This window comes from Nothobranchius furzeri, chromosome 9 (genome assembly GCF_043380555.1).
Source record: "Nothobranchius furzeri strain GRZ-AD chromosome 9, NfurGRZ-RIMD1, whole genome shotgun sequence".
NCBI classification, from domain to species: Eukaryota; Metazoa; Chordata; class Actinopteri; order Cyprinodontiformes; family Nothobranchiidae; genus Nothobranchius; species Nothobranchius furzeri.
The window spans coordinates 53,680,503-53,703,230 of record NC_091749.1 but is presented as its reverse complement, the minus strand read 5'-3'; the positions used below and the strand labels follow the sequence as shown (position 1 = coordinate 53,703,230).

General features: G+C 45.5%; 1 protein-coding gene across 1 annotated transcript in view; it reads right to left on the bottom strand.

Moving 5' to 3' along the window:
• LOC107381863 (globoside alpha-1,3-N-acetylgalactosaminyltransferase 1) overlaps positions 1 to 6,887 on the bottom strand; it is a 48,808-nt gene extending 41,921 nt beyond the window's left edge. Inside the window, exon 1 of the mRNA XM_015953783.3 lies at positions 6,717 to 6,887. Coding sequence (XP_015809269.3) covers positions 6,717 to 6,778 — 62 coding nt within the window. The 5' untranslated portion in view covers positions 6,779 to 6,887. The remainder of the gene's footprint in view (positions 1 to 6,716) is intronic.
• Positions 6,888 to 22,728: the final 15,841 nt, after the last annotated feature.

The following is a 22,728-nucleotide window of genomic DNA, read 5'->3' as shown; positions in this document are numbered from 1 at the left end:
CAAGTTTTAACTAACGTGGACTACTGCTACAGACTTTTTACTAATGTACCTTTAACTTATGAAGATGCAATACATTCACCTGACTCAAGAGAATGGAAGGGAGCCATGGAGGAAGAACCAGCCTCACTGAGAGAGAACAACACATTCACTCTAACAACTTTGCCAGACGGCAGAAAGACAGTGGGGGGGAAATGGATTAAAAGAAAAAAATTTAACTAATCAAATCCATGTTCTAACAACCAAATTAGGTATTAGGTTTGCCAGAGTGTTGCACCATTTCACAGCAGACATGAAAGACACATGCATGTGTATTAGGTCTACATTTGCTTTTGTCCACCAACAGAAAAAAAAAAATTTCCTTCCGATGAAGCTTTTCTTCATCTTTTCATAATCAAAAGAGTTTCCAATAAGACAACTGAGCTATACATATTTTAATGTTTCCATTTTTAGATTCGTTGGCTTCTGGTTAGCGGGCTACCAAGGCAAGGCAGCTTTATAAAGAAAAGAACACAACTGTGTTTCTATTGTAATTTGACCAGACAACTTCCCAGAAAATGGATCAGGTAAATAATATACCAGCTTCAACTAAAGCTGTTTGGTAATCGTGGCCTGAAAGCAATGTTGTCTTGTTGTTTTGGCAACCGTTTATATTCCACCTTCAGCCATTAATGAAAGTGCATGTGATGCTATCAGTTCTGTTGTCTACTTAAGACCTCTGCTGTCTATTCCAGATCCACTAACAGGAGGAGGACCCCCGCGCCTGTGTACCGGGCGGGACAGAAGGTCTGGTTGTCCACCAAGGACCTTCCTCTGAGGGTCGAGAATCGTAAACTGGCTACCCGCTTTGTTGGCCCCTTTCCTGTCCCCAAGGTGGTTAATCCTGTTGCAGTTCGCCTCTGTCTCCCCAGCACCCTGCGGGTCTCTACCACCTTTCATGTGTCTCGTATCAAGCCTGTGTCTACATCCCGTCTGGTGCCCTCCTTCAGGCCCCCTCCACCCGCCCGGTTTGTTTCTGGGGCCGTCTACGCTGTTCGTCGCATTCTGCGGTCCCGGCGATGGGGCCGGGTGTTGCACTACCTTGTGGACTGGGAGGGTTATGGCCCCGAGGAACGCTCTTGGGTCCCTGCCCGCCCATGTACTGGATAAGTCTCTCTTCTGGGAGTTCCATTCTGCTCATCCTGACCAGCTGGGTGGTCCGTCGGGTGCCGGACCTTGAGGAGGGGGTACTGTAATGATTCATGTGCCTCATTTTCTGCCTGTCAAGTTGGTTGCCCTTCCTGCACTAATCAGCATCATCTAGTTCACCTGAGTTCTGCCTGATTACATCATGGAGCACACCTGTTCTTTCCTCTATTTAAACCCTCAGTGATCTCTGCTTCTCTGCCAGATTGTCTGTAGCCTTTTGTCTCAGCATTCCAGCAATTCATTGTTCTGATCTACCAAGCCCTGTACCACGTTCACGTTCCTGGATTGTCTCTGCCTAGCCCTTAAAGGATTTGACTGCTTTTCTGACCTCTGGACTCCGACCCTGTTTTGAACCACAGCTTCTGATCCTAGTCTGCTCCTGTTAAGTATGCCTGCTTCTGCCTCTCTGTTGATGACCTTTGCCTGTTTCTGAACCCTGACTATGGACTCAGTATTTGTGGATAATATTTCTCTGTCACAGAAGAGGAGACATATTCACAGAAGAGGAGGGAGAGTTTCCTGTCTAAAGCCCCATTCCCATCTGTACCGGGTCGGCCCAGGCCGGGTAGCCCCAGTCGGCCCCAGCCTGGCCCGGTTGTTTCCACACACCCTTGCTTAGGTATGCAAGGAATGCAGTCAGAGACACTTTCAGTTTCTGGGTAATCAGCATGATAATGAATGATAATGAATTGAGCATGCCTTAAGCCCATGTGGGCTGATTCTACCCACCAATCAGAGGCTTGCTCTAATGGAAGGTGTGAATTTGCTGTCAGCAGTGGGTGTGTTGGTCGGCCTGAAGCAGACCCCCTCGAGAAGAGGGCTGAGAATGAGCCTTGGTTGGCCCGGGAAAATTCCAGGCCACCCAGATATGTAAACAACCTACGCTACCCGGCCCGGGCCGACCCGGTGCAGGTGGGAATGGGGCTTTAGGAACATCTTGGGAACTCTCCAATCCAAACCAACGTTTCCCCCGGTCTCTGCCTCTGCCACATTTTCCCTCTACACCAGCGGTTCCCAAACTTATGTAGCCGCGCACCCACTTCTATGCCCCGACCATGTCCACGCACCCCTCAACCCCCACATCAGGGCATGGCTATTGTTGGATAAAAGCTTAATATCAAGCAGACTTCATCGCACTCCAAATGGTTGCTTGCAGGAATTTCTGTCTACTCCATTTTGCTTGAGGTGCTTAGTTTACATTTGAATGTTTTTGTGTTCTACTATATAGAGCCAAACCAGCCAAACAAGGGGGGTTTCTGCCCTGGCTTGGAGCATAGGCAGGAACATTTTCCATCCTTCCAGACCCAGAGACTCGTTGATCTAGTATCTGAAGAATGTCTTTTGTTTCCTGTGCATTCTAAGACCAAGGGAGTTTTTGTGGATGGGTGTGTTTGTGCCAATAAATACTCACTGCAGTTTGTAACCCATTGTGAGAGGAAATGGCTGTCATGTCTGGTGTTTGATTCTCTCACCCTTTGCAAAGTGTCACACTTTGCAGAGTTTATTGTCTGTTTAGAGGTTGTTTACAATTTACCAAATTATGAATCTAATCCCTCTGTGTGTGCTCTGACTTTCTTTGAGGTAATATAAGAACAATATTAGAAATTACCCAACAGCTATATATATGTATATATCAGACGTCAAGCTAAACAGTCACTAAACAGACAGGGTTAAAAAAATATGATCGACCTTTTTCCCATCACTTTCATTTTTTAAATAGTAACTAATAAACATTCAATACCATTACAATTTCCTTTGATTTATTTTAAATAAATATTTAGAGTGCCCAGGTAGCACACAAACAATGCAATTTAATGGTTTTCTTAAAGTAGGAACATTTAACCTGTGGCCAGAGCTCTCTCCTTCCTTCTGCGTAAACCTGAACTGGTCACCTACTTGTGCGTAATCAAATGTCTATAGGGGGAAAGATGGAAAAGCTATAGCCATGAGGTTCACTTTTGCCTCAGACCGACTTATTGCTGTGTTATGGTGTGGCTGAATCTGCGATCCGCTGCCATGCGGACTGGAATAAGAAATGCTGCAGTAACATGAGTTGTAGTCAGGTTCATGAGGAGTCACTGGCTGGAGCGGACTCGACTTTAATACGTCATCCCAAAATAGAAGCTAATATCTTAATTTGACCTTGAATGAAAAATATTGTTATAAAACCTCTTAAAAGTTTTTATCACGGAGGAGGCAGCGCTATTTCTGCCTTTAGTCTGACGGTGCGGCGCCGGAGTTTGCGTAGCGTGCGCTTATTGAATCTCTCTGTGTGTGTGTGTGTATGCGTGCGCACGACACAGCTCAATGAGCCGCTCCAGTCACCGCGTCTCGTTATTGGCACTAATTAAACCAATGTTGTAAAATTACTTATGCCCAGCCCAGATGTGCTCACATGTGCACCCGTGAGCCGTGGTTCCGCTGGAACGCGTGTGACCTCTGACAGACGCACTCTGAACTTCAGATCTTCAGCGCGGTGTTAATAGCCTGACACGTTTAGAACGCTGTCCCACAGTCAGTGTGCTAATATAATAATATAATAGTGTTAAAATGCTCAGATGGGAATCATTTCTTGATTTATTCTGTTAAATCCACAATGTTCTGTGTGTGAGGTTTACAATGTCAGAACACCTGCATGAGACAGGGTGTTAATTACAATCTGCCAGAATGACTCGCCACCTTCAGATTCCTCCAACACCGATAAAAATGATCAAATACGGAACATATCGCCGTGCGCAGGCCAGAGCGCTGAAGCTCGGCGCGTTGTTATTATGAAGTTAGGGCACATGCGTTGGACACACACACACACACACACACACACACACACGTGCGCGCAAAATATAGGCTACTTGTTTTCAATTACATTTATTGGGCCCACTTACTTTTTCTTAGGCCCACCCACAAATGAGTTTCTGGCTACGGTAATGGGGACATTTGGCAGACTTCTCTGAGCTCCGCAGCCATTACACTTTTCACCTCTAGTGGCAGCTCTCACACCCCCAGGGGTGCACGCACCACACTTAGGAAATCCCTGCTCTACACTGACCCCTCCAACAGTACTTGGCTGCAGAGACCCAGCTCATGCCCAAACCCTTACTCCTTTAATAAAGTCTCATTTTATATATTTAACTCCTGTGTGTGGCTGAATTCCAGGTCTCCAGAAAACCCTTTACAAAAGCAAGCTAAAAAGTTGTATTATATGCTGACATTATTCTATTCATTTAGTCTTCTTTCAAACAAACAGTTCCCAGTTTTGTATTTCTCCTTTATACATAAAAATGTCTAATGAGCTACGTATTATGTTCAAGATATTTTCAACTCTATGTTTTGGCTGAAGCCCTAAATTTAGTTTAACCTTTCTTCCCCTTTTTGACAACTTTGCCAGTCTCATAGTGAGGACCATTAGGATCAGACACTATGGATGATCTCAGCTCCTCAAGAATTGAACTAAATGATACAAAATAATCACTAAAACTGTAAAAATTTCTGAGCAGATGTGAGTTTCAGACCCCAAGCAGCTTAGATTTTTTTTAGATTTCTACAGCTGATTAATTGTAATCATTGATTATAATTTCAGCTTTATTGCTCTTAGATTAGCAGCACCTTTATTCTAATAGTTAACTGACTGTGCCGGTGCGTTCACTGGGATCAGCTGACTGCTTGCTGATCTCCACTCCAACCATAAACTATAAAACAAGTGGGAACAGGCCTCTGGAATCCTCTACCCACAAAAATTCAACTGTTCAAGTCACAACTGAAGACCTACTTCTATGATTTGGCTAATGACTCCTTTTAATGTTTTTTTTCTTCCTTTTTAAAATTTTTATCAGACTGTAATCTGTTTTAAACTATCTTTGCACGATTGTTGCCTGTGCAGCGCTTTAGTCAGCTCACATGCTGTTTTGAAATGTGCTTTACAAATAAAGTTGAAGTGAAGTGAATATCCAGCTTGTAGCCATACAGGTGAAACTCGAAAAATAAGAATAGTTGATTTATTTCTGTAATTCATCCCAAAAGGGACAGCAGTAGGTCAGGAGGTAGAACAGGTTTTCCATTAATCGGAAGGTTGCAGATTTGATCCTGGCTCCAAATAGAGAAATCTGCTCTTGTGTCCTTGGGCAAGACACTTCTTAACCCACCTTGCCTGCTGATGGTGGTCGGAGAGACTAATGGCGCCAGTGTTTGGCAGGACTCGCCTCTGTCAGTACGCCCCAGGGCAGCTGTGGGATAGCTCATCCCCACCAGTGTGTGAATAAGTGTGTGAATGGATGAATGAATGACTGTGTTGTGAAGCACCTTGGGGGGTTGTAGAACCCTATGAAAGTGTTACACAAACTAATATATGAGATAGACTAATTACATGCACAGCCAGATATTTCAAGCCCTTATTTGTTATAAACGTGACAATTACGGCTTACATCTTATGAAAACTTCAAGTTCAAAATCTTAATTAGAATATTGTGAAAATGTTGAATATTCTATAGAATATAGTCTCAAAGTGTCACACGCAAATCAGCTAATGAATCCAAAATACATGCACAGGGTTCCTGAGCCTTTAAGCCGAATTACTGAGATAAACTGAGTTTTGCACCATAATCAAAATTTTCAAGTTTCACCCGCAGTTTTTGTTTGTGTGGGAAATGTTTTAGGGTATTATGGTTGATTTTTCCTTTACACTTGATCTTTTGCTAGTCCATCAGATGCCATGGGGGCATGTGTGTGTGTGTGCGCGCGCGCGTACGTGCGTGCTTATGTGTTTAGCCCCAATAGTTCATTCTTCATTTTAGCGTATGTGTAATTAAACGTCATAAGAGTGTTAATTCCTCCTTTGCCGCAGCAGGAACAAAGAAGTGTTTTATTTATTTTTGCTTAGCCCTTGTAACGAAAACCGACATTTTATTTAGTAATAGATTAATTCAAAGCAGGACTTGGATATACGAGTTCAACCGCACTGCGTGATGATGGGAACAGAATAATGGAAACGTTTTTTTCTTTAAAAAAGAGCTGAAAAAATATAAATTCGTTACTGCGTCACATAATTACAGTCCCTTCTAATTTACAGGTTAGTGTGGATCCAAACAGGATTCAAATATCAGAATAAAACAAAAAAGAAAAACATCAAACAAAAACGCAAGGGCGTGTTTAATTAATTGATAATTTTTTGGGGGTCATATTTAACATTTCTCATCAACCGTGACCTCACAGAGAAATGCAAACTAGGCACAGAAAAACGCGCTCTAAGGATACAGATGGATTACATTTTGGCATCATCCCAAAGTTAACTCTAAAACCACCTGCTGGTGCTTTGTCAAAAACAAACAATGATTTTTTTAAGTAAACAACATGTCCAGCGCTGTTTCAACTTTTTAAAATGATTTTAGTAGAGAATAAAATAATCATAAACTGTAGATGAATAGTCATTCAGTATTACTGCAATAACCGTCGGGCGCTAGTCTTAACTCACAAAAAGCCTTTTTCTCTATTATTCTAATTTATTTCTCTTGTATTGTGGTAAAGAAACAATTACTTACAGTAGGATGACAAGAAAAGCGCAGGTGATCATAATATGGGATTTGGGCGTGTTTCTAATCATTTTAGATCAGTTACAGAAACAAGAAATAAACGACAGAAATAAGGATCGCAGACAGAAGCTAACGAGCGCGTTGATCGTCAAGCGGATTGTGTAGATGACGGAGGAATAAACAGACGCTACGGGGATGTAACAGAAGGGAGGAGCGCGAAGGAAGGGGTGGAGGGGAAGGTCTTCAAACTGAAGATGAGTAAAAGGAGCGAGCCTTGGTTTCATTTTCAATTTCCCCCGCTTTCTTTTATTTTTTATAATTTTATGCAGAATGCAAATGGCAACTTGACTCAGAGGTATTTAACTAAATATTTACAGGTTATAATGCAAAAGTAAACATTGCATAAAATGCGTATTATAATGATACTAACATTTTATTCAATATATCCTTAATCCAGAGAACACATTTGTATTTTTGACTGGTTTCAGTGGGATGGGAGGGGGGGTGATAGCCTCAAAAACCCGTTCAGCGGGAATAATTAAGCAAACTTTGATGTTTTGTCTCCCAAAATAACACGCCTGAAAGCGTTACCTTGTTGTGGAGTTGCTGATGCTATGGGTTAGTTTCTGCTTGCAAGGGCGCCCCCAAGTGATGCCACCCCCAGGAAAAGTCAGTGTTAATCATATTAATGTTCAGTCAAGTAAGTAAATTTTATTTATCTAGCACTTATCACAGACAGAATCACAAAGTGCTTCACATAGATCAAAACAAAATAAAACAGTTATAAAATCATAATGATCTCAAAGCAGAAATAGATTCAGGAAAAATAAAGTCGTAAAATTATAAACTTTCATAAACAGAAAGATAAAAAATTTGAGTGAAAAAGAAAAGATTTAGGTAAACGCAGTTTTAAATAAAAGGGTCTTAAGCTGTTTTTTTAAAGTGTCCAGACTGTTGATGCTGCGTAAGGATAAAGGAAGATCATTCCAGAGTCGGGGTGCAACAGTCTGGAAGGAGCGATCACCTCGACTTTTATATCTGGTCCTTGGAACTTCTAGAAGGTTCTGGTGTGTGGACCTAAGCAGTAGCAGTTTTAGGCACGGGCAGACAGGGCAGTTGCCCGGGGCGGCATTTTTTCATGACACAAAAGGGGCGCACAAGCGCTGAGTAAAAAATAAAAAAGAAAGAAATCTGCGCCGCACCGAGGTTTTCTATTCTATCTGTCATATCACAGTGTATGGATTGGAAACAGCAAGTTGGCACCCTCTGCAGCTGCAGGCGCTCCTGCTGACTGACCCCAAAATTCCACTATCTGCGCTCTGCTCCGGCACGAACTCTGCAGCAAAAACGGTCCTGTTGTAGTCAATCAGAGCTGTCCCACTACTGCGGCCGTGTGGCGCAGTGCCATCCGGCAAAAATAGGATAGATTCTGTTTTTGCCGGACGCCAGAGCGCCTCCGTAGTCAATGGACAGAAATCACAACCGCCCAACAGGAAAAGGAGCAAGCACAACTTCTGTTATTTCACAATAAATCGATAAACAAAAAGCGTTTTTTGTTTCATATGCACAGGTTTAACAACTTTTAACAACTATCAATGGCGGTTGAACTTTAAATGCACAAAAATAAGCCATAAATACAGTTTCCACTATCAAAGTAGTTGCCCTTTGTTGATCCAAACACTGCTGATCTCTCAACACAAACGATAGGCAGATTAAACAATTCATTTCGGGGGGATGGGGGGGGGGCCCTCAAAGGGGGCCTCGCCCCGGGAGTTACTCCATGTAGAACCACCACTGGACCTAAGGGCTCAGGTTGGAGCATAACGCTTGAACAGTTCAGTAATATAGGGAAGAGCTTGACCATGTAGAGCATTGAAAGTTATAGTCAGGATTCTAAAATGATCTCTAAAATTAACGGGTAACGAGTGCAGAGACATTGGAATAGGAGTGGTGTGTGCTCTTTTGTTTGCTCCAGTTAGAAGTCACGCTGCAGAGTTCTGGACCAACTGAAGGCGGTTAAACGCTTTTTTGTTAAAACACGTGAAAAGTGTGTTACAGTAATTGTGCCTGGTTTGATGGTGTCACTTTCGTGAAGCGCATTTGTAGTCCTCGCCTTATTTTCACACAAAACCTAAAATAACATTCCCCCGTTCGAAAATAAGCATCCTAACAGTCACGGACATCATACGTAAAATCCATGGAACATAGCTGTCATGTTGTGACGCAAATGTCTAACCCACGACATACAGAATTAGTTCACTGACTATGGTGAAAGTTCAAACAATAATTTATTGAGGGAAAAACCAAGGGAGCAGCATAAAAGTAGCTGAGATCTTCAACAGGGGTCAGGTGCGGGAATCTGCAGACAGATGGAAGTTAGATCCAGCTCGAAAGGGCAACAGAGGATCTTAGTCTTGAGAGAGGAAATAGTTGCGCGCGGGGGGGGGGGGGGGGGGGGGGGGGCATAGTTGGTCCGGTCTGGGTCGCTGAAGCTTCTAGGAGCTGGGATCCAGAGTTGGAGGTGGAAGGAGCTGAGCGTGAAGATGGTGCAGATCCAGGTGAATATCGGTGGGCTACTGAAGGTGGAATTGTCCAGGGAGGGACTGAAAGACGAGCGGGAGTAGAAGTTCTCCAGAACACAACAAATGCTCAAAGGCTAAAATACTCGAATATATGATTCTCAAGATGGCTGTTAGAAGGTACCCAGGTAGAGTAATCATCCGGCGAAGTGATGGCGTCTCTCAGTTGCTTACATACTCCCTGGCCGGCTGATGAGCTGATGATCTGCAGCTTGGCCACCTCCAGAAACGCCCACCTGCAGAAGGAAAAAACCCAGAACGTGACAATAGCAGAATTAGAAAACAGAGTTTTTAGCCCCATTGACTTGCATTTATGTTACCGTTCTTCTGAAGTATGGGTCCCCGGAAAAACAAAAAAAATTGATGCAAGTCAAAGGACTGCCGCGTTTGGACTTTGGAACCAGCTTTCAGGCAATATTAGACAGGCATCTTCTCTGGTCTTTTTTAAGTCGCTCCTCAAGACTCACTATTATTCACTGGCTTTTAACACTGACTGATTATTCTTATCCGAAGTTCCGACTGAAACGTGTCAGCCAAAGTAAAAAAAAAAAACATCTAAATTACTACACTGTGTTAAATAAGAAAAAAAGATGATTATGAACCAAAACACAGAACATTCAGAAGAGTTTGGACTTGTTTAAATTGCAAAATAGAAGTGGGGCCAAAGTCCTCCCAGGGAACCAACGTCTCTGCTGACCCCAATAGACACCCCTGTTCCCAAACGCACCTGGGGAAGGGAAAAATCTAGCCAGGGCCCACAGCAGCAGCATCACAGAGCCCCATGGAGCCCAAGGCCATCCACTCAGCCCCACCCCGGCAGAATATCTACTCCCACCCATCAACTTTGAGACAACATGAGATATCAGACACCCAGACAGAGTTGGATCCTCCCACTTCTGGAGATCCCCCTCCCCCGTGGTGGAAAGTAGGAGTATTCCTACCAGTTAAAGAGGAACAAAGGTCAACCCAAGACCCCTGGCCAGGGCCTGGCACTGCAGTGTGAACTCACCCATGCCACATGCAGCGTACAAGCCAGGACCCAATCCCCCTAGCCCAGTTCAGACCCACATCCGGGGGCGGTCAAGCCCACCCAAGCCGCCAAGTCCTCACCCAGACCCACTCAGGAGCGACATATGGGCCATTCTCATCTGTACCGGGTTGGCCCGGGCCGGGTAGCCCCAGTCGGCCCGGTTGATTCCACACATCCTTGCCTTAAGCCCATGTGGGCTGATTCTACCCACCAATCAGAGGCTTGCTCTAATGGAAGGTGTGAATTTGCTGTCAGCAGTGGGTGTGTTGGCCCTGGTCGGCCTGAAGCAGACCCCCTCGAGAAGAGGGCTGAGAATGAGCCTTGGTTGAACCAGAAAAATACCAGGCCACCCAGATATGTAAACAACCTACGCTACCCGGCCCGGGCCGACCCGGTACAGATGGGAATGGCCCAAAAGCTATCAGGAAATGATGCATGGTCACTTTCACAGAACCCCTGAGGCCCCACAAATGGCTGATTGACGGACACCCGCCAAGGCCACCAAAGCACCACCAGGTCAGAGCAGCAGCCCCCCCAGCGCCAGACCCCCCAATGAACCCACCCCATAAAACCCCCAGTTGCCCCAAACTTAGACAACCCCCACTTCTCCATTGGGCTTCACCTAAACTCACTCTGGTTTTAGATGTTTTATGGTTGCTCCTCTTCTGAGAAGAATAATGACATTGTCTGGTCTCAGAAACAGATGCTTGACTGGCAGAGTCCGCCATTTTCCGCAGGGCCAGCCTAGCTGTGCTGAGTGGACTGTTTGGCAACCCGCAGGGGAGCCCTCTGTTGGCTGGTAGATGTAAACAAACATCCTGTGTCATGCCTGTCAAAATAAATATTTGGTTATTTTTTAAAATTAAAATACAACTTTTAAAAGAAATACTGTACTGTCATGGCTTGTGGAAGGCGTTTAACCCAAGACATGCAGAATCAGCTCAGGAGTCAGGAGGAAAGAAATTAAAGTCTTTTATTACACAAATGGGAACTAAAGTAGCACTGAAATCCAGTGAATTATGCCGTGGGGGATTGATCAGAGTTCTTAGCTCAGCGAGCTGCGGGGCAAGCGGGGTGCCAAGGTGACAAGTGTAGCGATCCAGCCGGACGGGAGGTGAGGAAGCAGAGAGGAGAAATGCAGGAGCGGTGGAGGAGGATGAGACGTGTATGAAGGTCAGTGGTTCTTAGCAGAGTTTGGTGAAGGTTGTGGTGGTAATCCTAGGAGGGCAAACAGACGGAGCTTCAGGAGTAAGTTCAAAATCGTAATCCACTAAACAGTCCAAGGTCAAAATCCAAATAATCCAAACATGCGAGGTCAAACTTCTACGAGCAAACAAGTACGAGTGGCAGGTGTTACCAATACTGGAGTAATCATCCGGCTTCGACGTAGTGTCTCCATCCTCCTTTTAAACCCGAGCTCCAAATGATTAACTCAGCACAGCTGGTACCTCTCCGCTCCTCACCTGTGGAACACAGAACCCCAAAGATTGTTAATTGAGGAGGAGGACTCACCTAGACCCGAGAACGATGACACTGTACCTTCATTTGGCACATCACTAAACATCCCTTGGAGCTATTATTTTTTTAAAAAAAGCTTTTTATTCAAATGTTCCATATTCAACCTTCAAAACCAGTTTTGCAGCTTTTATGTTTTCCAACAATTCATCAGACTTTCAGTTGTTAAGCAAATTAGTTAATTACTAAGTATTTTAACAATAGCTTTGTGTGTTCATTTATCTTCTGGAAACAGTTTGCTCAATATCCATCAAACTGAATAGTCATAATACTGTAATTGTGGCTCTCTCCCTGAACATTACATTAGAAGATAAATTGTGCCCTCTGTTGGAGAACTGACCTTACAACTCAACTGCTACTACTAATACTACACATTGGCTAAAGTTTGGGGTTATAAACTGACTGTCCCCAATGGTTTTTGCAGTGAACACTTCATGTAAACTATAAAGTGTTTAGATGCACTTGGTTGTGATATTGGAGTAATTGTTTCACTCTATCAAGTTTTTGGTTAAATAATTTTACTCTTTTCCTTGTAAAAAAAACATTGCCATGGTCGAATGAATGTTTAAATCCTAACTTATTTAACTATGGGGGATCTGGGGATCCAAGATGGCCGAGGAAGGAGTGGAGCAAGTGGCGTCTGCTCTGAGTTCTAATCAGCTTTGCATGAAACAGCAAATTTATTAGACAGTCGACAGCAAGCTTACTGTGCAGGATGAGTTTCTCCATTTCTTACCTGTTAAGATAAAGACAATGTGCCAGGATGAGCTTGTTCTTGCTTCAAATCACTTCAACTCTCAGTGGATTGAATCTTCAAGGAAGGTGGTGCTTGAACTGTGTCCTAACACAAAGCAACGCTGTGTGGCCTTTAAGGGTAACCAAAAAGATGTAAATAACATCAAAAGCTGTTTGAAAGTCTTGAATGAGTGTGGTGGGGATATACCACTTTTTGTCTCCCACTTCCTGGATGAGCTGCCGCCGGTGACATTCAACAGCTTGGACGTCTCTAGTCTTTTGTGCAGGATGGAACGGCTGCACAGCGAGATCTGCGCTTTTGGACAGGCAGCTAAACTCCAAGCTGAGGTCGGTGAGGATCTGCGTGCTGTCATTTCCACCATTGATCGCAGAGTTGCTGTGATGGAACAACATATTTTGCCCCATGGAGGGGGACAGCTAAGCGTGGACACGTCAGCATCAGCAGGGGGATCCTCAGCGCTGGTGCGCACACAGCTGACGTAGCTACAATTGGAGAAACCTCGGGAGGGTTGACAAGTTTCCAGGTTGAGAGCTTGGAGACGCTCATTGACACAGTGAAACAAGACGGCTGCCCGGGGGGCGTTGGGTCTGCTGCTGAGAATAATAACGTAGAAGGTACTGTCGCTCCTCTTACTTCTCCTAAATGGAATGAGGTGGTTAAAAAGGTCGGAGTAAGAGAGATGAGAGCAATGCTGCACGTTTAAAGCAACGCAACCATAAAGTGGCACGCAGGAGACCAGAGCCAATCTATGGCACCGATGTGCAAGGTAAAATACGAGCAGTTCGGACAAAGCTTGTTCATGTCTTTGCCACCAAATTCCTTCCTGAACTTGATGCTGACACACTTAGTAATTATCTTAAAGAGAAACTTGGCCGTGATGTTCGCTGTGAATGTATTGTCACTGGGAACACCAGTTGTAGCTCTTTTAAAATCAGTATGGAATGCGAGGATGCTTCTGAGGTGTACAACCCGGAGCTGTGGCCGGAAGGATCACTGGTGCGGCGATACTATGAGCCTAGGAAAATTATGGGGCCTGCTGACATCAGAGTGAAACAGGCTGCAGTGGAGTCCACTGGAGTAGTATATGCAGTATCTCATTAATGCAGGTTATCTCCTACAACTGTCGTGGTCTCTGCATGTTGGAAATACGGCTACAGACAGAGCTCGGCGTCTGGTTGTGAATAGCTTGCTGGAGAAATGTGATATACTTTGCCTTCAGGAAACATTCTTGTCTAGACAGGACCTGGGACAGCTGAATTCTGTTAAGGACCATTTCCATGGAGCTGGAGAGTCTACCGTGGATCTAACTTCTGGGATTGTGAAAGGACGGATAGCTGGGGGGGGGGGGGGGGGGGGGGAATCTATGGCATGAAAGGCTGGATTCAGTAATAAATGTTGTCAGGACTGGAGCTGATTGGTGTATAGCTGTTGATTTTAAAGTAGGAAATAAGGAGGTTGTCATCTTGAATGTCTATACACCATATGAGTCTCTGCAGAACGAAGACTTTTACTTGTATAGACTTGCTTTTATTAACTCTTTTATCCAGGAGCATCATTCCGCAGCTATTTGTGTGGTAGGTGACTTGAATGCTGACATCACAGACAGTCGGTCTGTGTTTGCTAAGCATACGTATGTTGCAGTTCTGTGAGGATAACGATCTTATTTTGTCTAGCCAGCTATTGTTACCACCTGACAGCTTTACTTATATATGTGTAACTGACCGTGTTAATGTTCCATTCATTTCCATTTTATAGGTTACAAGTGTTATTCCTTATTTTACTGAATAACACGGACAATGCTTTTACTTTGAAGGAACGGCTTTTATTGTTGAAAGAACAGAGCAACAAGCTGCCGTAAATCAGTGTCGGAAACCGCACAGCAGCGGGAAAATTCCATGGAGGTAGAAGGAAGGTGTGCTCCGTTTTTACGGCCCCCCAGCTCGCCTAGGAGATGATGTTATGAGAGGGCGTAAAGAAAGATGTGTGAATGACCGGACAAACCAAGAATTACTCTCTTAAAGAAGTTTATTAACTAAAAATCACTGCTTTATGCAGGTAAAAGACTAAAATAATACAAAACCAAAAGACGTCCAACACTGGGGAATTTACAATAATAATACTAAACTCAAAGATCATCCAATACTGGGTAAACAACACTAAGATCAATAAACACAAAACGCCGGGACTAAACCGGGAAAAAGGAAGGAATTAGATGAACACAAAAAGCTCCACCAAAAGGGTGAGCTGAACTCTTTAACGAGTATTCTAATAAACACAAAACGAGCTCTGGAAAACTAGGAAGTGTTTTACAATACCACACAGGTAATCAAAAACGAAGACTTTAACGTCTGGTTTTCTAGGAGGGAAAAAGAGGAACACTCGCTTTAACACCAGGCCTCTTCTAAGCTTCCCTCCTCAAATGTCACAAAGAGCTGGCTTTTAACAGGGAAGCTTACTGATTGAAATTTGCTGCACCTGGCTCAGGTAGGGCCAGGAGAGCAGGGAGTGACGATGAGGCCACCTAGCGACCACGAAACAGACGGCGACTGTTACATCCGTGTTAAAGGAAATTACGGTTTATAAGGTTTATTTCTTAAATACCTGCAATGGTTTGAGCTCCTGGTTGATGAGGAACAAGAAGGTGCTAAAGAATACGGATAAATTAAGCATGTTGAAAGCTCTTATGGTGAGGTCACAAGGCAAGGTCAAATAAAGGACTGTGAACCATCAGTTAGAGAGACCATCATTTCAACCGCGGACGCAACAGTGAAGTATGGAACACTACGCCATGGCTGGATCATTGCATCAGTACTGCTGGCGCCCATGCTGGATTGAAATCTATGCAGATCATGTACAACTACTCTGTGTCTGATCATGTGCCGCTTGTTATGCAACTGGAAGTTGGAGGTCTTCCAGAGGTAATTACAAAAGTAAACAAGGGCTACAAAGTTATGATGGAATGGTCCAAACTCTCACAAGAGGATCTTGAGGCATATTGCTTGAAATCTGACACTGCTTTACCCAGACATGTAATTATGTGTACAGATCTCAACTGTAATGATATAGCTCACTATAAGGACCTCTGTACAATGTATGAAGGTGTTATTGATGCTATTTATGATTGCAGTAGCCCATACTTTACATGTGTGAAGGCTAAAAACATCAAGCCAGGATGGAACAAGTATGTGGCAACACATCAAGCAGAAGCTAAGCTAGCACATCAGGCATGGATCCAAGCAGGAAGACCCAGAGCAGGGTCGGTCCTGGAATACAAAAGCTTACCAAAGCGAGGTATAAATATTTTGCTACATTATAAAAAATGAACAGAACTTGAGAGCGGACTCTATGGCTGAAAAGCTTTTATCTAATAATGTGAGGGGCTTCTGGAATGAGGTGAGGACTCTGAACAGGACTTATACTGCATTGCCCAGTGCCAAAGAGGGAGTCTCTGGGTCTGATAATATAGCAGAGTTATGGAGGCAGCACTACTTTGACTTGTATAACTGTGTCAAAGGTGAGCCATACAAGGTAGGAAATGTTACTAGCAGGGAAACAGTGATTATCACTCCTTGTGAGGTGCGACAAGCCATAACACACTTGTCTAACAACAAGGCAACAGGCTCAGATAACATCTCAGCAGAACATCTGAAGTTTGCAAGCTCCAGGATTGCTGTACTCCTGGCCCTTTGCTTCTCTAGGTTCATGACCCATGGTCTGCTACCTGACTCTTTACTGTCTGTTACCTTAGTGCCTGTCATCAAAAACAAAGCTGGTAAAGTTGGGAGCCTGGATAACTACAGGCCAACAGCCTTAGCTAGTGTTATTTCTAAGGTACTGGAAAAGATATTGCTTTATTGACTTTCTCACTGTATAACAACTACACACCACCAGTTTGGTTTCACATTCAAGCTGGAAACAGATCTGTGTATCTATGGCCTGAAGGAAGCAGCTCATCTTTATTTGAGACAGAACTCCTCAGTGATGATGGGGTTTATTGATGCTTCTAAGGCATTTAATCAGGTCAGCCACTCTAAGCTTTTTTGTAAATTAAGTGAAAGAGGTGTCCCTCATAGCATTGTGAGGATTTTGGCATACTGGTATTCTAGTCAGACAATGCAAGTTAAATGGGACAATAACACATCAGCCCCCTTTGGAGTTAACAACAGGGTGCGTCAGCGAGGGCTACTGTCACCTGCTCTGTTCAACCTCTACATGGATGGTTTGTCAAATCAACTCAAGAAATGTAAAACTGGATGTATGATTGGTAACAATCTGATTAATCATCTCATGTATGCTGATGACTTGGCCATCATTTCGCCCAGCAGTAAGTGCTGGTTTTCAGCAGCTGCAAAACACATGCTCTGAATATGGGCTGAAGTACAATGTGCAGTTTAGTGCAAAAAAAAGAGTGTTGTGCTGATTTGTCGAACCAAAGGCGATAAGGATCTTTGGTTCCCGGACTTCTACTTGGTCGACAAGAAGAAAAGTGTCAGTGACAAAGCTAAATATTTGGGTCACATCATCACAGATGAGCTCTGTGATGATGACGACATTTACTGGCTATGTCGCGTTTTGTATGCCCAAGCCAATATTTTGGTCAGGAAATTCCACATGTGTTCTGATGAGACAAAAATCCACCTCTTTAGAACCTACTGCACACTATTGTATACTGCACCTTTGTGGTGTAAGTATAGAAAAGCCAGCTTGCAAAAGCTTAATGTAGCATACAACGATGCATTTAGGACTCTGCCAGGGAAGCCTCGGTCCTGTAGTGCAAGTCTTTTATTTTGTAATGCTCATGTCAGGACCTTCCAAGCCATAATGAGGAATTTGATGTACAGGTTTATCTCGTGGTTGAAGAACTCTAAGAACAGACTTGTGCGGATGCTGTTTGATCCCCAGTTTAGTGCAGTGCGTTTCCAGTCATCCATATGGAGGCACTATGCATGTCTTTTATAATCTTTTGTATCGTTTTATATGTCTCTTTTTTGATGTGGACATTGAGTCGGATAATAAAGTTGAATTGAATTGAACTGAATTGAATTGAATATTCTTCTTCGTCTTCGTCTTCCTCCGCTTATCCGGGTCCGGGTCGCGGGGGCAGCATCCCAACTAGGGAGCTCCAGGCCGTCCTCTCCCCGGCCTTGTCCACCAGCTCCTCCGGCAGGACCCCAAGGCGTTCCCGGACCAGATTGGAGATGTAACCTCTCCAACGTGTCCTGGGTCGACCCGGGGGCCTCCTGCCGGCAGGACATGCCCGAAACACCTCCCCGGGGAGGCGTCCAGGAGGCATCCTGACCAGATGCCCAAACCACCTCAACTGGCTCCTTTCGATCCGGAGGAGCAGCGGTTCTACTCCGAGTCCCTCCCGAATGTCCGAGCTCCTCACCCTATCTCTAAGGCTGAGCCCGGCCACCCTACGGAGGAAACTCATTTCAGCCGCTTGTATCCGCGATCTCGTTCTTTCGGTCATTACCCAAAGCTCATGACCATAGGTGAGGATTGGGACGTAGATCGACCGGTAAATCGAGAGCCTAGCTTTCTGGCTCAGCTCCCTCTTCCCCACGACAGATCGGCTCAGCGTCCGCATCACTGCAGACGCCGAACCAATCCGCCTGTCGATCTCCCGATCCCTCCTACCCTCACTCGTGAACAAGACCCCGAGATACTTAAACTCCTCCACTTGAGGTAGGACCTCTCCCCCGACCCGGAGGTGGCAAGCCACCCTTTTCCGGTCGAGAACCATGGTCTCAGATTTGGAGGTGCTGATCCTCATCCCAGCCGCTTCACATTCGGCCACGAACCTACCCAGCAAGAGCTGAAGGTCAGAGCTGGATGAAGCTAGGAGGACCACATCATCCGCAAAAAGCAGAGACGAGATTCTCCTGCCACCAAACTCGACACACTCCACACCACGGCTGCGTCTAGAAATTCTGTCCATAAAAGTGATGAACAGAACCGGTGACAAAGGGCAGCCCTGGCAGAGTCCAACCCCCACTGGGAACAGGTCCGACTTACTACCGGCTATGCGGACCAAACTCACGCTCCTCTGGTAAAGGGACTGAATGGCCCTTAACAGAAAGCCACCCACCCCATACTCCTGGAGCGTCCCCCACAGGGTGCCCCTGGGGACACGGTCATAGGCCTTCTCCAAATCCACAAAGCACATGTGGATTGGTTGGGCAAACTCCCATGCCCCCTCCATCACCCTTGCAAGGGTATAGAGCTGGTCCACAGTTCCACGGCCAGGACGAAAACCACATTGCTCCTCCTCTATCTGAGATTCAACTATCGATCGGACCCTCCTCTCCAGTACCTTGGAGTAGACCTTTCCAGGGAGGCTGAGGAGTGTGATCCCCCTATAGTTGGAACACACCCTCAGGTCACCCTTCTTAAAGATGGGGACCACCACCCCGGTCTGCCACTCCCTAGGAACTGCCCCCGATGACCACGCAATGTTGTAGAGACGTGTCAACCATGACAGCCCTACAACATCCATATTCTTGAGATACCCAAGACGAACCTCATCCGCCCCCGGGGCTCCGCCGCTGTGTAGTTGTTTGACTACCTCAGCAACTTCTGCCCCCGAGATCGGACAGTCCATCCCCAGGCCTCCCAGCTCTGGTTCCTCCTCGGAATGCGCATTGGTGGGATTGAGGAGCTCCTCAAAGTATTCCTTCCACCGTCCGACTATAGCCTCAGTTGACGTCAGCAGCTCCCCATCCCCACTGTAAACAGTGTGAGCGAGTTGCTGCCTTCCTCTCCTGAGGCGCCGGACAGTTTGCCAGAACCTCTTTGGAGCCGATCGATAGTCTTTCTCCATGGCCTCACCAAACTCCTCCCACGCCCGAGATTTTGCCTCGGCAACTGCCACTGCTGCACCCCGCTTGGCTATCCGGTACCTGTCTGCTGCCTCCGGAGACCCACAGACCAGCCACGCCCTGTAGGCCTCCTTCTTCAGCCTGACGGCTCCCCGAACCTCTGGTGTCCACCAGCGGGTACGGGGGTTGCCACCACGACTGGCACCGGCCACCTTACGACCACAGCTAGCAACAGCCGCCTCGACAATCGCAGAGTGGAACAAGGCCCACTCGGACTCAATGTCCCCCACTGCTCTCGGGATGTGGTCAAAGCTCTGCCGGAGGTGGGAGTTGAAGACCGTCTTGACAGGTTCTTCTGCCAGGCGTTCCCAGCAGACCCTCACTATGCGTTTGGGTCTGCCAGGTCTACGCGGCATGTTCCCTTGCCATCTGATCCAACTCACCACCAGGTGGTGATCAGTTGACAGCTCCGCCCCTCTCTTCACTCGGGTGTCCAAAACATACGGCCGCAGGTCAGATGATACGACTACAAAATCTATCATCGACCTGTGACCTAGGCTGCCCTGGTACCAAGTGTACCGGTGGGCATCCTTATGTTCGAACATGGTGTTCGTTATGGCCAAACTGCGGCTTGCACAGAAGTCCAATAACAAAACACCGCTCGAGTTCTGATTAGGTGGGCCGTTCCTCCCAATCACACCCCTCCAGGTCAAGCTGTCATTGCCCACGTGAGCATTGAAGTCCCCCAGCAGGACAATGGAGTCCCCTGATGGAGCACTATCTAGCACTCGTCCCAGGGACTCCAAAAAGGGTGGGTACTCTGAACTGATATTTGGCCCATAAGCACAAACAACAGTCAGGACCCGTTCCCCGACCCGAAGGCGCAAGGAAGCTACCCTCTTGTCCCCCGGGGTAAACCCCAACACACAGGCAGAGAGTCTCGGGGCTAACAAAAAGCCAACCCCAGCCCTCCGCCTCTCACCCGGAGCAACTCCAGCAAAGTAGAGTGTCCAACCCCTCTCCAGGTCTCGGGTTCCAGAGCCAATGCAATGTGTCGAGGTGAGTCCGACTATATCTAGCCGGTACCGCTCAACCTCTGCCACAAGCTCCAGCTCCTTCCCCGCCAGCGAGGTGACGTTCCATGTCCCAAAAACTAGTTTTCTTGTCCGGGGATTGGACCGCCAAGGCTCCCGCCTTGGTCTGCCACCCGATTCGCATTGCACCGGACCCTTCATGTTCCTCCTGCGGGTGGTGGGTCCACAGTTGGACGAGCCCATGTATCCGGTTCGGGCTGGGCCCGGCCGGGCCCCATGGGCGAAAGCCCGGCCACCAGGCGCTCGCTCACGGGCCCCAACCCCAGGCCTGGCTCCAGGGTGGGACCCCGGTAACCCTCCGGGCCGGGTACTCCGACTCTTCGTTTTAACCACCATGAAAGATCCTTCGAACCGTTCTTTGTCTCACCCTTCACCTAAGACCAATTTGTCATGGGAGACCCTACCAGGGGCACTAAGTGCCCCAGACAACATAGCTCCTAGGATCATTAGGGCACTCAAACTCCTCCACCACGATAAGGTGACGGTTCAAGGAGGAGGAATTGAATATTCTTTGGCTTAAAATCAATTATTTTAATTTCTTTTCCTATTTCACATGGCTTCATCATCTGCGAAGACAAAAAAAATCAAGATCCACATTATGAAATAAATCGTTTATAATTGGCAAAAAAATAAAATACTTTTATATAGTTATGGTTAAAGGTTGAATATAGAACATGGACACCATAGTGACATCTAGTGTATAGAGGTTGTAGTTGCAACAACAGAACACATTTTCCAGCCGTCGGGGTGTTAGTTTACAGCCAATACGTGAAGTGTTCAGCAAGCACCATGTGACGAATGCTACAAGTAAAGGATAAATTCTACTAATAAGTTTATTTTACTACAGTATTTAACATTAGAACATCTTCTGGGTTCAGAAGCAGCTGCTTGACTTGTCAGTTCACTGTTTTATACAATGGTAACCTCACTTTGTTGAGTGGACTTTTTACCACAGTGCCGTCTATTGGCTGGTAGATGTAAATATTAACCCAGTGTCATGCACATCAAAATACATCTTTGAATATATATATACATATATATATATATATATATATATGGTTTTTTCTCGGTTGTCCGAGATAACCTGTTGTTACTAAGTCAATTTTTTCTCTTCAGATCCCCAACTTGGTCACGGAGTATCTTACTTTCTTCCCTCTCCTTCTCAAAGTCCATCTTAAAGGTCTGGAGTTTCAGACTTTGTTCTTCCATGACTTCATGTTGTTTTTCTTGTCAGATGTTCCTGTTGGTTGTTGAATTTTTCATTAAAATTGAGAACTGTTGATTCAATTTCTGATTTCCCTCTTGCAGCGAGTAGACTTTTTGATGTAGAAAGTTATTTCCTCCTAAAATCTCCTCTTTTTCTATTTGAATCTGTTTAGACCTCCTATTTCCAAGCTTTTCTATAGTTTTACGAAGGTCTTCCACAATTTTACAGCGCTCTTAATTGTCTTGTCAAAGGCATTCTCTTGGCTCAGAGACTTATAAGAACCAGTTTGGTCTTGAAGACCCATACCACTCCTTCTTCTTGCTATTTGGAACCGTTTCATTGTTTTGATTTATTAGGTCAAAACAAAAATGTGTTCTAACAGGATATGTGCTCACAGCTGTGCATTTGATGATATCTGAAGATGTGATCTGTTGATGTGTATGGCGTCAGAGGCGTGCCACAACCCGCGCACGCGGATTGGGTCTACATTGCGCGTGTGAACGGGACTCGCGAGTGAAAATATACATGGCGAGAGGTAATTTGTGCATTGAGAGGGAGCAAACTGTGTCTGTGAGCGCACAAGGACGTGCACAAGTGACAAACCTGCGTGCGCGCGTTGCCAACGAGCACACGGCAGAGGAAAACGTGCGCTTACGGCAGCCTCTCTGCGCGCTCGGTTTCTGACTCTGCTCACTCGGCTGTGAAGGGGTTTTGGCACTCTGCCAAACCTTGAGATGGCCATTTTCTGTTCACTAACTTGCTTTAGTAAATCCTTACTTTGGTTAAATAAATCAGTTGTTGAACCCCCCACTCCTCTGTTTGGTCTCCTTTCTTATTACAGCCCACCACTTCCAGTCTGGGTTGTAACAATCTGCAGACAGATTTCTGAGTATCTCCTCCTTTGGTATACAGATCCTCACTGAGCCAAGTACTGTGAACAAATAGTTTCTCCATGATATTATCCAGCAAGGTCCCGTTTTTGTCAAAACAAGGGTGAGGTAATGAAAAAATAGAAATA